At 42.7% G+C, this 13,038-nt stretch overlaps 1 protein-coding gene across 2 annotated transcripts; it reads left to right on the forward strand.

Moving 5' to 3' along the window:
• The first annotated feature begins 222 nt into the window (after positions 1 to 222).
• Positions 223 to 11,621, forward strand: LOC133397330 (zinc finger protein OZF-like). Of its 2 annotated transcripts, XM_061668073.1 has the most exons (3): positions 223 to 607; positions 7,618 to 8,142; positions 11,587 to 11,621. In XM_061668073.1, the coding sequence occupies exons 1-3, from the start codon at positions 484 to 486 to the stop codon at positions 11,601 to 11,603; spliced, it is 666 nt and encodes a 221-aa protein (XP_061524057.1). In that variant the 5' UTR covers positions 223 to 483; the 3' UTR covers positions 11,604 to 11,621. The 2 variants fall into 2 exon arrangements, with proteins under 2 accessions (XP_061524057.1, XP_061524055.1); XM_061668071.1 differs by lacking the exon at positions 11,587 to 11,621 and having other exon boundaries at positions 7,618 to 10,190.
• The last annotated feature ends 1,417 nt before the right edge of the window (positions 11,622 to 13,038 follow it).

A 13,038-nucleotide genomic window follows, 5' to 3' on the forward strand; every position in this document is an offset into this window, starting at 1 on the left:
GCCAGCAACTTCCGCGCACTTTTTGTTTGAGTCATCGAACGCGCTCCATTAGTTAATTATTTCCAAGTTAGTAGTAACGGATTGAAACCTCCACACAGTTCGCCCATCACTACTTCCAGGGACTAAATGTTGGTCTATGAAAATGTTTTATTTTGGTGGTGTCATGGGCGCTCTTACGTTGAAGGAGACGACAGGAAATGTTCGCTAAATAAAGGAATTGTTCCGGTCAAAGTAAACGATGGTCCAGTAAGAGCTAGCGTAGTCTCGTTTTTCTTCTGCGAAAAATGCGAGTTATGCGGTATTCTGCCCTTAAAATTATAGACCCAACACTAAATTATCATTTAAATCTTCTTGTCTGGATAAATTCGCGTCGGTGGTGCAAGTTGAAGCTTTCTCGGCCTTGCTAGCTTAGCTCGCTAGCCGCGAACAAAGAGACGCGTTTGTTCGGAACACATCGCAAAGTGTTGTGGCTATCGTGTGAAAATGTGTGCAAGGACGACAGCAAAGTACAAGAAGGAACATTTTGAAAAGAATGAAGAGAACGAGCGACATCGTCAACTTGTGGACGCTGTTCGCAAGCAGCCTCGTGATGTGTTACACAGAGCAGGTTTGGACTCGTCTTACTCTCACTTGTTGAATCAGAATCATCTTTATTTGCCAAGTATGTCCAAAACACACAAGGAATTTGTCTCCGGTAGTTGGAGCCGCTCTAGTACAACAAACAGTCAATTTACAGAACACTTTGGGGACATAAAGACATTGACAAAAAACAATTGTGCAAAAAGATGCAGAGTCCTCTAGCACTTAGAGCAGTTCGAACGACTAATATTGCAATAGTCCGGTGCAATGACCATTGTGCAAAGGGCGCTGAGACTTCAAGGAGTGTATGCGGTTTAAAGTGACGAGTAGTGCGATCATCTGGGACAATGTCGGTTGTGCAAATGTTACAGATACTCCTCAATCAGTGTGCAAATGGAGCAGATGCTACTCTGGCATGAGTGGCCAGTATATGCAAATAGTGCAGCATGGCGAGACAACTACAGTGAGTGCACAAGTAATACATAATTGGCCCCACAGAAATGTGACAACGAACTCAAGTCAAAAAATTGCCAGCTTGTTGTAATGGAATTATAGGTTAGGTGTTTAAGAAGTTGATCGCAAGAGGGAAGAAGCTGTTGGAATGTCTACTAGTTCTAGTTTGCGTTGATCGGTAGCGCCTACCTGAGGGAAGGAGCTGGAAGAGCTGGTGACCGGGGTGCAGACGGTCCGAGAGGATTTTGCACGCCCTTGTCTTAGTTCTGGCAGCGTGCAAGTCCTCAATGGTGGGTAGGGGGGTACCGACAATCCTTTCAGCAGTTTTGATTGTCCGTTGCAGTCGGAGTTTGTCCTTTTTTGTAGCAGCACCAAACCAGACTGTGATGGAAGAACACAGGACCGATTCGATGACCGCTGTGTAGAACTGTCTCAGCAGCTCCGGTGGCAGGACGTGCTTTCTCAGAAGCCGCAGGAAGTACATCCTCCGCTGGGCCTTTTTGAGGACGGAGTTGATGTTGTTCGCCCACTTCAGGTCCTGAGAGATTGTAATTCCCAGGAACTTGAAGGTCTCGACGGTTGACACAAGGCAGCTGGACAACGTGAGGGGCAGCTGTGGCGAAGGATGCCTCCTGAAGTCCACGATCATCTGTACCGTCTTGAGCGTGTTCAGCTCCAGGTTGTGTCGCCCGCACCACAGCTCCAGCCGCTCCGCTTCCTGTCGATATGCAGACTCGTCACCGTCCTTGATGAGGCCGATGACAGTGGTGTCATCTGCAAACTTCAGGAGCTTGACAGTCGGGTTCGCTGAGGTGCAGTCGTTCGTGTAGAGAGAGAAGAGCAGCGGAGAGAGGACACAACCTTGGGGCGCCCCAGTGCTGATGCTGCGTGTGGATGAGGTGGCCTCCCCCAGCCTGACCTGCTGTGTCCTGCCCGTCAGAAAGCTGTAAATCCACTGGCAGATGGCAGGTGAGACGCTGAGCTGGAGAAGCTTGGTTGAAAGGAGTTCAGGGATGATGGTGTTGAACGCTGAGCTGAAGTCCACGAACAGGATCCTCGCGTAGGTCCCTGCACTGTCGAGGTGTTCTAGGATGAAGTGCAGTCCCATGTTGACTGCATCATCCGCAGACCTGTTCGCTTGGTAGGCAAACTGCAGGGGGTCCAGCAGGGGACCTGTGACACTCTTGAGGTGGTCCAGCACGAGACGTTCAAAGGACTTCATGACCACAGATGTCAAAGCGACAGGCCTGTAGTCATACAGACTAGAGATTGCAGGTTTCTTGGGGACTGGAATGATGGTGGAGCGTTTGAAGCAGGATGGAACTTCGCACATTTCCAAAGATCTGTTAAAGATCTGAGTGAAGACTGGAGCGAGCTGGTCCGCGCAGACTTTGAGGCAGGATGGGGACACATGGTCCGGTCCTGTTGCTTTGTTAATCTTCTGTTGTTTGAAGATGCGTCTCACATCCTGTTCATGGATGGTTAACGCAGAAGTCAGAGGTGTGGTTGTGGTCGCGGGTGCGGCCGGGTGGGTGTGTGGAGTGAAACTGTCCTTTTCAAATCTGCAATAGAAGGTATTCAAGTCGTTGGCTAGTGTGCTATTGTTCTCAGCTTGGGGGGATCGTCGCTTGTAATTAGTCAGCGATTGGAATGCACGCCAGACTGATTTCGAGTCGTTCGCGCTAAACTGTTTTTCCAACTTTGCTGCATAGATCCTCTTTGCAATGTTAATTTCTTTAGTAAGCTGGTTTCTAGCTCGATTATACAGGGCCCTGTCCCCGCTCTGATATGCATCTTCCTTAGCTTGGCGAAGCTGCTTAAGTTTAGCAGTGAACCACGGCTTGTTGTTGTTGAATGTCCGAAATGATTTTGTTGGTACACAAACCTCTTCACAGAAACTGATATAGGATGTGACAGTGTCCGTATATTCATCCAGGCTGCCAGCTGAATTTTCAAAGACACTCCAGTCTGTGCAGTCTAAACAGCTTTGAAGTTCCATCTTTGCTTCATTGGTCCACTTTTTTGACTGTTTTCACTGTAGGCTTCGCACATTTAAGTTCTTGCTTGTACGTCGGTATTAAGTGAATTAAGCAGTGATCAGACGAGTTGCTAATGTATTGTTAAATATTCCCGTGTTTCTTCTTTATTGGAATCTTCATCACTATTATGCCACAGTGACGGCCAAACGAAGCGTTGATGAATTTTTTTGGGTACTAAACGAGAATAATGCTCCCATCCGCCAGTGGCTGAGCAAGGCATTTATCCTTGGGGTGGCCAAGACTATTTCAGGTGGTCCCAGACTATGACAATGAATTTGTTTCTCGACCAATGAATTGCAATCCGAGTCTCTATATGTTGCAATGTACATACTAAGCACACAGAAGATGAGGTTTGTGCGCATAAATGAAAGTTTATTAACAATGTTTACAACACAATGTACACAAAAAACACAACTTCAACACTTGCAACAATTTTTCAATAGTCACAGAGAAACCCGCTCACTCAGTTATCCACTCTCACACAATTACCCACTCACACTCTCTCTGTCCACCTTACCGTTACCTGACTTGCTTCTCTTTAAAAAGAAGTTATTGTCTTGTCCCCCTGTCTTTTCATGTCTCAACAGACCCTATGGAAAAAAAAAATAGGCCAGTTTTGTTACATTTAGCATCACTTACAATTGCACAATGTCAACAAAACCCCACTTCAAGCCTAAAAAAATGTCAGGGGAACTAGATCCCAGAAGATGTAAGTTTGATATTCAAACTTTCAGCTACTCAGTGGTTCCCAACTGGCTTTGCCTCTGGACCCAAAATTTAACTTAGTCATCAAGTCGTAACCCACATTTTTGACATTCTTTAGCAACTCAAATTTACACCCCCCCCCCATCCCAAAAACAAATAGCCCAGCAATACAAAAGCCTTTATGCACTGTTGAAAACAGTTGATATATATGAAACATGTACGACCATGACAAATATGAAATAAAAAGGCACACTTTTTATGAAGTAAATAAGAAGGCAGACTTCTTGAATCAAATACTAAAATAAAACAGACAAAATACTTAAATAAAAGGCAGAATTCACTTGAATTACAGGTAGGCTATACCTATTTTAAACACGCTAAACTGGTGATACTGGTGAAATTACAGAAATCTGACTCTAAAATATAAAGGCAGAATTCAATTACATTATTTATGCTTTTTAAACAAGTTACATTTGTGAAGCTCATTAATTAACAGCACTTTTGCGATGCCCCCAACTCCTGAAGTTTTCTTTGAAAGCACTCCACTAGTTTGTCTTAAGTGTTTTTAGCTAGCCTGTAGTGCAGTACATTATGCATGAAATAAGGTCTGCATAGAAGAGAAACAAATGCAACAACAACGCCTTTGACACTGTAGCGGGGTCCGTTTTAAAGCTTTTAAACAAACATCATTATACCAACAGTTTCGAGACATAAAGAGCAAAACGTGAAGGATAATCCCCCACCCTCCTTCACGTTCTATTTCATTTAAGACAAGTGAGCATGAAACAGATAGCTGGCTGATTGTCTCCTCGTATCATTCCTCTAAAATCATTGGAGAAACATGTAAATATGAGCAGCAACCCCAATTAAATGTACACGTTAATGTGGAGTGGCTGTTGGAAGCTGACACTGGTCATCTGGGTACACCATGAGATGTGACTTGTCCATGTCCCCGTGTTTGTGTGTGCCAGCGGGCGAGAGCGACTCGCACACAGCAAAGGCTGCTTTTTTGAAACACTGCATGCTTCCAACACCCCCCCGTAGCATGATGCTGCTACCACAATATTTCACTGTTCACTGGACAGGTGATGAGCAGTGGCTGTTTTTTTTCCACTCATATACCGCTTACAATTAAGTCCAAAAAGTTCTATCTTGGTCTCTGTCAGGGTTAATCTGTAAACCTACAGATATTCTCAATTTAGCATGACGAGAGACAAAACACAACCTGAGTCAGGACTTATCTTTTGTGGCCAAAGGAGAAGCAGTCGCTTTCTCAGCGAGCTGTAATCTTCTAACATCAGCCTCCCCTGTGCCCTTTTTATTATGCTTGAGGAGGTGGTATCACATTTCATGACCTTTTAAGGATGTGGTCAGTGCCTGGAGGTGTGGGGGTTTATTGCCTTGTGGAATGTGCATTGTAGTACAATGTCTTTATGTCTCCAAAGTGTTCTGTAAATTGACTGTCTGTTGTACTAGAGCGGCTCCAACTACCGGAGACAAATTCTTTGTGTGTTTTGGACATACTTGGCAAATAAAGATGATTCTGATTCTGATCTTAATGCAGTTAGAGCAACACTGCATTTTTATGCCATAATATATAAAATTTCAGTCTCTTCAGACCAGAGAATCTTATTTCTCAACATCTTGGAGTCTTTACCTCTCTCACCAAGGCTCTTCTTGCCCGATTGCTCAGTTTGGCTGGACGGCGAGCTCTAGGAAGCGTTCTGGTCGTCCCAAATGTCTTCCATTTAAAGATTATGGAGTGTGTTCTTAGAAACATTATGTGCAGCAGAATATATATATTTTTTTGTAACCTTGACCAGATCTGCCTTGCCACAATTCTGTCTCTGAGCTCCTCAGGCGGTTCCTTTGACCTCATGATTCCCATTTGCTCTGACATGCACTGTGAGCTGTAAGGTCTTATCGACAAGTGTGTGACTTTCCAAATCAAGTCCAATCAGTGTAATCAAACATAGCTGGACTCCAATGAAGTTGTAGAACCATTTCAAGGACAATAACCAAGTTAAATATAAGTGTCCCAGCAAAGGGTGTTAATACTTATGGCTGTGTGATATTTGTTTTTCTTTTTTAATAAATCTGCAAAAAAATCTACTTTTTTTCTGTCAATATTGAATGATTTTAGCAAATAGGTGCAATTTAACAAATAATGAATAATTTAAGGGGGTCTGAATACTTTCCGTACCTACTGTACCTTAAGATACTTTTTCACCGTTTGAATTTTCCTGATTTTGTGGGCGGGATTAAAACACAAACCCGTTGCGTCACAGGGCTGGGAGCCTATACTTTCTCCCGTGAGTTCCCGCCCCAACTGTATTAGGACAAAGTGATGTCATTTCCTTTGGTTTCATCTGCTCAGTTTATCCCCGATATTGGCCCGATTAGCTATCGCAGCCGATTTCCTAGATCGGCCCAACATATTTTGTCAGGAACGGCAAAACGTCTTGTAGTGTGACATAATCCACGACCAACGATTTGGCCCTACGATAGTCCTACGACGGCAAAATGAAAAGTATAGCATGTTTGATTTTGTTGTTGTTTTTGTTGGGGGGGGGGGTGTCTTTCGTGGAGTTTGACATAACATCGACAACGCACCTTTACGTCAACCAAGAGGATTGTGTATTGTGACTGGCACATTGTCGTCGTCGTCGTCAACATTTATTCATGCACACAAACTATGTTTACCGAAGCTTTAGAGCATGATTCGACAGAACGCTGGCATGTTTTCGTACAACCGTGAGTGGTAGCACTAGCTTGCTTGGCTGCATAACGTAGTAAACTCTTGTAGTCTGATCCAGGCATTGCATGTTGTCTGTCCCACACTCCGACATGTTTGGTTGCTGATCAGATCTTTACAGTACTATGTATAAAGACACGCAACAAGGCTAAAAAATGAACTAGCTTTGGATTCAAATATACTGTACATGACAGCGACGTGGAGTATAAGTCTTCTGTGGAGACGATCAATGAAGTCATTGATCGGCTCCGCGAATTATGACATTAAAGCCCATGAGCGTAAAATGCTAAATGCTAATTATCAGCTGATACCGATCAGGCCGATCTGAGTCTAAATAAAGTCTATTTAGATCGTCACTTATTGGTGGTACTCTCCATGAAACTTGCCAAATACTCTCTCCAAATCTCTATCTCCTCACAACTCCATTGTGAAGCATAATGATGCATCTTACATGGCTAGTATGGCGCCAAACCACTCATGTGTCAAGTTGTCACTGGCTCAAAATGCGTTGAAACCCCATGAGCCAATGACACAGATGGGAAGACTATAAGCCAATGAAAATCTTCAAAACATTTTGAAGGGATGAAGTGCGAAGCGAAACACCGATCATTGGTCACGTGACACTGGTGTTTTGAAACAAGCTCCGACACAGCATTTTGAATCGCTACGCTTCAAGAAGAGCGACACAAGCTCCAAAGCCTCGGTATCATTTGCCCATCACTACCAGTCGGTCACCATGCCGCCAAGTTATATTGTATACATTATTTTGGCATGAAAATATATTTAAAAACTGAATATTTCTTGCCACGTAACAGAAACTTGGCAGCTGCCAGAAAAACATTACCCAAAAAATTACAAATGCCAAACCAGGAGTATGCAGCGGTCCACTGTATGACCATTGTTATACTCACACTTTTTCACATTTTATTGTTGTTGTTGACCTTACCCAATTTTATTATTTCAAATATATCAAACTCATCTGGCTCTCATAATAACCTTAACTATAAACCATAATACACAACATTAAAGTCACAACATGAAAATTGACTTGACCAAAGCATGTGTGTTTGTATTCTTGTCCTGCAGACATCAGTGAGGATCTTCATCCTGAAAAGCAGGAGCCAGAGCCCACTCGCATTAAAGAGGAAGTGGAGAACGAAGAGGTCCCCCATATCAAAGAGGAAGAGGTATTGGAGCCCGTTTCCATTAAAAAAGAGGAGGAAGAAGAGCGCCCTCACATCAAACAGGAAGAGGAGGAGGTAATCACCAAGTTTCTATTGACTGATAACGCTTTGAAGAGAGAAAATGAAGGACAAAGTGAGGAGAGCAGAAGAGGGGCGGAGCCTCCAAGCAGCAACAGCAGCTCAAGTCAACACATGACAACAGAAGGTGATGGAGACCACTGTGGAGGATCACAAGCAGACGGCCTCTTCGCTCCATTATCAGATAGTGACGACACAACGTCACACTCTCCTCACATTGATGATGATGATAAACAGTCTGAAGGTGATATGACATGTCGCACTGACAACAGACGATGGAAATGTTCTCAGTGTGGGAAAACATTTGCTTGTAAGAAGACTTTGAAACACCACATGATAACACACACTGGTGAGAAACCTTTTTCTTGCTCAGTTTGTAGTAAGAGATTCACTCAGAAGCGATATTTAAAAAGACACACAAGAATGCACACTGGTGAGAAACCTTTTTCCTGCTCAGTTTGCAGTAAAAGATTCATACAGCAGGGACATTTAAAAAGACACACGAGAACTCACACTGGAGAGAAACCTTTTTGCTGCTCAGTTTGTGGTCAAAGATACTCTGATCGGGGACAATTAAAAAGTCACACAAGAATCCACACTGGTGAGAAACCTTATGCCTGCTCAGTTTGTGGTCGAAGGTTCTCCCAAAATGGACACCTTAAAAGCCATATAAGAACCCACACTGGTGAGAAACCTTTTTCCTGCTCAGTTTGTTGTAAAAGATTTGCTCAGAAGCGACATTTAAAAATCCACACCAGAACCCACACTGGTGAGAAACCTTTTTCCTGCTCAGTTTGCAGTGAAAGATTCACTCTGAAGGGACATCTAAAAATACACACAACAACGCACATTGGAAAGAAACCTTTTTCGTGCTTGGATTGTGGCCAAAGATTCTCTCAGAAGGGAGACTTAAAAATACACAGAAGAATGCACACTGGAGAGAAACCTTATTCCTGCTCAGACTGGGATGAAATAGTCTAATATAAGGAACAATTAAAAATACACACAAGAAAGCACGTTAGTGAGAAACTTTTTTCCTGCTCGGTTTGCAGTTAAAGATTCACTCAAAAGCAACACTTAAAAATACACAAAAGAACGCACACAGAAGAGAAACCCTTTTCCTGCTCAGTTTGTAGTCAAAGATTCTCTCGTAAGGGATAAGACACAAAAAAGTGTGTTAGTGAGAATAGCAGTGATCAATAAGCTTCCAATGAAAATGTAAATGTTGTCTATCAAAACTAATTACTATCTTACTGACTTACAACAATACATTCGTGTACTCAGTGTCCCATCTTCTATTTTATCCATCTTCTTCTTGTCCGTATATTTTTGAAAAAGCTCCTGTGGGGAAGTGTTGAGATTTAGCACTGGTGCCAAAATACTTGAACGGAACTAGTTACTGATGAGACCATAGGCACTTATTCTGTAGTTCTGGACTTACAAATGTTGTTTGCAGAAAAGAAGCCTTCCAAAATAGCTTCAGTTGTGATGATAGGCTCGTTTTTTGATGAAATATTTCAGCCAGATTTTGGCCCCTCCCACCTTTTGGACAGTCAGCCTGTTACACGTAGCGATCAGGAGCCGGTTACCTTTCCTCACTGCTCTCTGTGGTGTAATTTTTGCCCATATTGAAAGTCTGGGTGTTGTTTTCTTGACAATAAGTTAAAATTGTGAAAGTAAAATATGTTTCAAGGCTTGTTTAAAAAAATAAAAATAAATTGACCGTTGGAATACCTCCTTTAGGAAAGAAGACAGCCACCGTCGTCCCACATGAATTCTTGGAGATTCATTTCCTCATTTGTCAGCTCACTTTTGAATTGTGAGCCCCAAACATGTCTTGAAGCTGTCCCAGTAGAGTTCTTGTAGATCACAAAGGCGTTTCTATAGGTGGAATTGTGTGAAGGACTTGGGCTGGCTGTCAGAACATCGGGTGACCCATGACGAGGCTCTCCCTGCCCAACGCGTTACGTCGCTTTATGTTCAGAAACTGCGGCTGATCTTATCTGATCCATTAAATCTAAAATATTGGGCTGATTGTTTTCAGAGGTTGAAGCTGCCATGAGTGTATATGTGTGTGTGTGTATATATATATATATATATATATAAAGCATACATTTTGGTGATTGTTGACAGTTTTGGGACATGAAAACCACCTTTCTTGGGTTCTTACATGAGGTTTGCAGGGTTAGTTTAATTTTGTTGAGCAAAAAATACATAAAATAAACTTCTTAGTAAAATATGGACCATTAAGAGCCATACACCCTTCAAGCAATGCATGCGTTCTTGGCGTTTTAGTGATGTCAATATCAGGTAAGTGAAGATTGATTGAACTAGACTAAAGAAACTTTGACTTTTGGTGGTAAAGTGTAAATGTGATCCATAATAAAATACAACTCTTGAAACAGTAAGTGACTCAGTTTATATATCAAATCCATTTTCATCATTGAAAAAAATGTAACTGCCTTTAACATTGGAAGCCCTCTAAAAACAAAACACTTGCAACTTCAAGCAAAAAAAAAAGTGACAAGGGCTAAGTGGAAATACTACTAAGCTGGGGCACTGGCAAGTCAAGGTAGCGCTGACTTTGGCTCTTGGACGGTCTCCATCCGCTCTTCCCCTGAGCCGGTGGGCTCTCAGGAAGGACCGTCTTGGATCACGTTATTATGACCAGTCGAGATCGTAGGGAAGCGGAGATGCAGTTGGTGAGGATGCTCTCAGTGGTGCAGCGGTTGAAGTTCACCAATATCTGAGGGGACAGATGGACAGATCAGTCTGGTCAGGAAGAAGAGGGTCATGTACAAAAGGTGCATACGCACAAAAATGTGGCGTTTTCACAGCAAAGTTCAGATGTATCAAGGGTGAAATGAGCGTGGAAATGTGCCGTGCCACACGCCAACTGTATGGCTGGCGTACGCACGTTTCTGCAGCTTTTGGTGCTTTGGCGACACTTCGATCAAAGTCAGTCACATGTGCTCCCACCACCCCTGAGAGAGCAATGTCACCCATGATCGCAGCGATTCTCTCCTCGAACGGGGTAAGGCCCTCGGCGCTGGTTCTTCCGCCTGTTTTGTCCACACTTTGGCGGTGGGCAGCTGTCCTCCGCTTCACATCCACCTTAATGTCTGACCACTTCTTTTTTTGGTTCAGCATGTGTGCAATGTTCTGACCTCACAGCATTGACAGCCGCACACACGCTGTCCCATTCACACCTCTTTCGCTTGTTAACAGCGTGCTAAAAGTGGATTTTCTTGCGCACCTCCACTTCATTGAGCAACTTCACATTCAGAACAAATATTTTTCTTCATTACCTTGCTTATTTTCCTGATCATGCAGACATCGGGATCTCAGGTGCAGGGTTTATTTAAATATAATTTGCATATTTAAATGTAGGCGTGGCCAGGGAGGGGTTGGAATTTTTTACATTTTTGCATATTTATTGGAAAAGAAAAACTGACATTTCACACAGCCGTAGGTATTCAGACCCTTTGCTCAGGATTTAGTAGAAGCACCCTAAATGGGAGAACTTGCACAGTTGGTGGCTGACTAAAACAAACAAACAAACAATGAAAAAAATTTTCTGTCAGTACGGGGTGCTGTGTGTACATTAATGAGGGAAAAAATTAACTTAAATGATTTTAGAAAATGGCTACAATATAACAAAGTGAAAATTTTAAGGGGGTCTGAATACTTTCCATACCCACTGTGTGTATGTATATATATATATATATATATATATATATATATACATATATATATATATTCCTTCATTTTCCCTTCTGTTTATCCCCACTAGGGTCGCGGGCGTGCTAGAGCCTACACACACGCACACACACACGTGTGGAAAAGTTTTCTAAAGCTTTGGGACTCCAGAGAACCACAGTGACAGTTGTTATCCACAAATAGCGAAAGCAAAGAACAATGGTAAACCGTCCCAGGAGTGGCCGACCGAGCAAAATTACACCTTGAGCGCAGCAACAACTCATCCAAGAGTTCACAAACCCCACAACAACATCCAAAGAACTGCAGGCCTCACTTGCCTCAGTTAATGTTAGTGTTCATGACTCCACCATAAGAAAGAGAAGGCGTGGCAGAGTTCCAAGACAAAAATCACTGCTGAGGAAAAACACTCAAGCTCTTCTCATTTTTGCCAGAAGACATCTTGATGATCCCCAATACTTTTGGGAAAATACTCTGGTCTGATGAGACAAAAGTTGAACTTTTTGGTAGGTGTGTGTCCCATTACATCTGGCGTAAAAGTAACACCGCATTTCAGAAAAAGAACATCATACCTATGGGGAGAGATATGTCTTAAAATTATTTGCACGCTTTTTGCAGATCAACAAATATAGCTGCGATTCACACGTTTTTCAAATACACAAATTATTTGCACATGTTTTTCAGATCCACAAATATATCCGCGATTCATGTTTTTTTTTCAAATCCACAAATATATCCGTGAGTCACGTTTTTCAAATCCAGAAATTATTTGCACATTTTTCAGATCTACAAATATATCCGCGATTCACATTTTTTTCAAATCCACAAATATATCCGCGATTCATGTTTTTTTTTCAAATCCACAAATATATCCGTGAGTCACGTTTTTCAAATCCACAAATTATTTGCATGTGTTTTTTAGATCCACAAATATATCCGCGATTCACTTTTTTTCAAATCCACAAATACAGCCGCGATTCACAGATTTTCAAATCCATAAATTATTCGCATGTGTTTTTCAAATCCACAAATTAGTTGCACGTGTTTTTCAGATCCACAGATATAGCCGCGATTCACGTTTTAACAGGACCTGAAGTGGGCGACCAACATAATCTCCGTCCTCAAAAAGGCCCAGCAGAGGACGTACTTCCTGCGGCTTCTGAGAAAGCGCGGCCTGCCACCGGAGCTGCTGAGACAGTTCTACACAGCGGTCATCGAATCAGTCCTGTGTTCTTCCGTCACAGTCTGGTTTGGTGCTGCTACAAAAAAGGACAAACTCCGACTGCAACGGTCAATCAAAACTACTTAAAGGATTGTCGGTACCCCTCTACCCACCCTTGAGGACTTGCACGCTGCCAGAACTCAGACAAGAGCGTGCAAAATCCTCTCGTACCCTCCACGTCACCGCCTCTTCCAGCTCCTTCCCTCAGGTAGGCGCTACCGATCAATGCAAACTCGAACTAGCAGACATTCCAAAAGCTTCTTCCCTCTTGCAATAAACTTCTTTAACACCTAACCTACAATTCCA

This window comes from Phycodurus eques, chromosome 22, assembly GCF_024500275.1.
Source record: "Phycodurus eques isolate BA_2022a chromosome 22, UOR_Pequ_1.1, whole genome shotgun sequence".
Taxonomy (NCBI): domain Eukaryota; kingdom Metazoa; phylum Chordata; class Actinopteri; order Syngnathiformes; family Syngnathidae; genus Phycodurus; species Phycodurus eques.

What these genes read in the sequence shown, in the direction of transcription:
- LOC133397330 (XM_061668071.1), top strand. Translation starts at nt 484, where the DNA reads ATGTGTGCAAGGACGACAGCAAAGTACAAGAAGGAACATTTTGAAAAG. An exon ending in TGATGTGTTACACAGAGCAG is followed by an intron (nt 608 to 7,617) that starts GTTTGGACTCGT and finishes CTTGTCCTGCAG; the next exon opens with ACATCAGTGAGGATCTTCAT.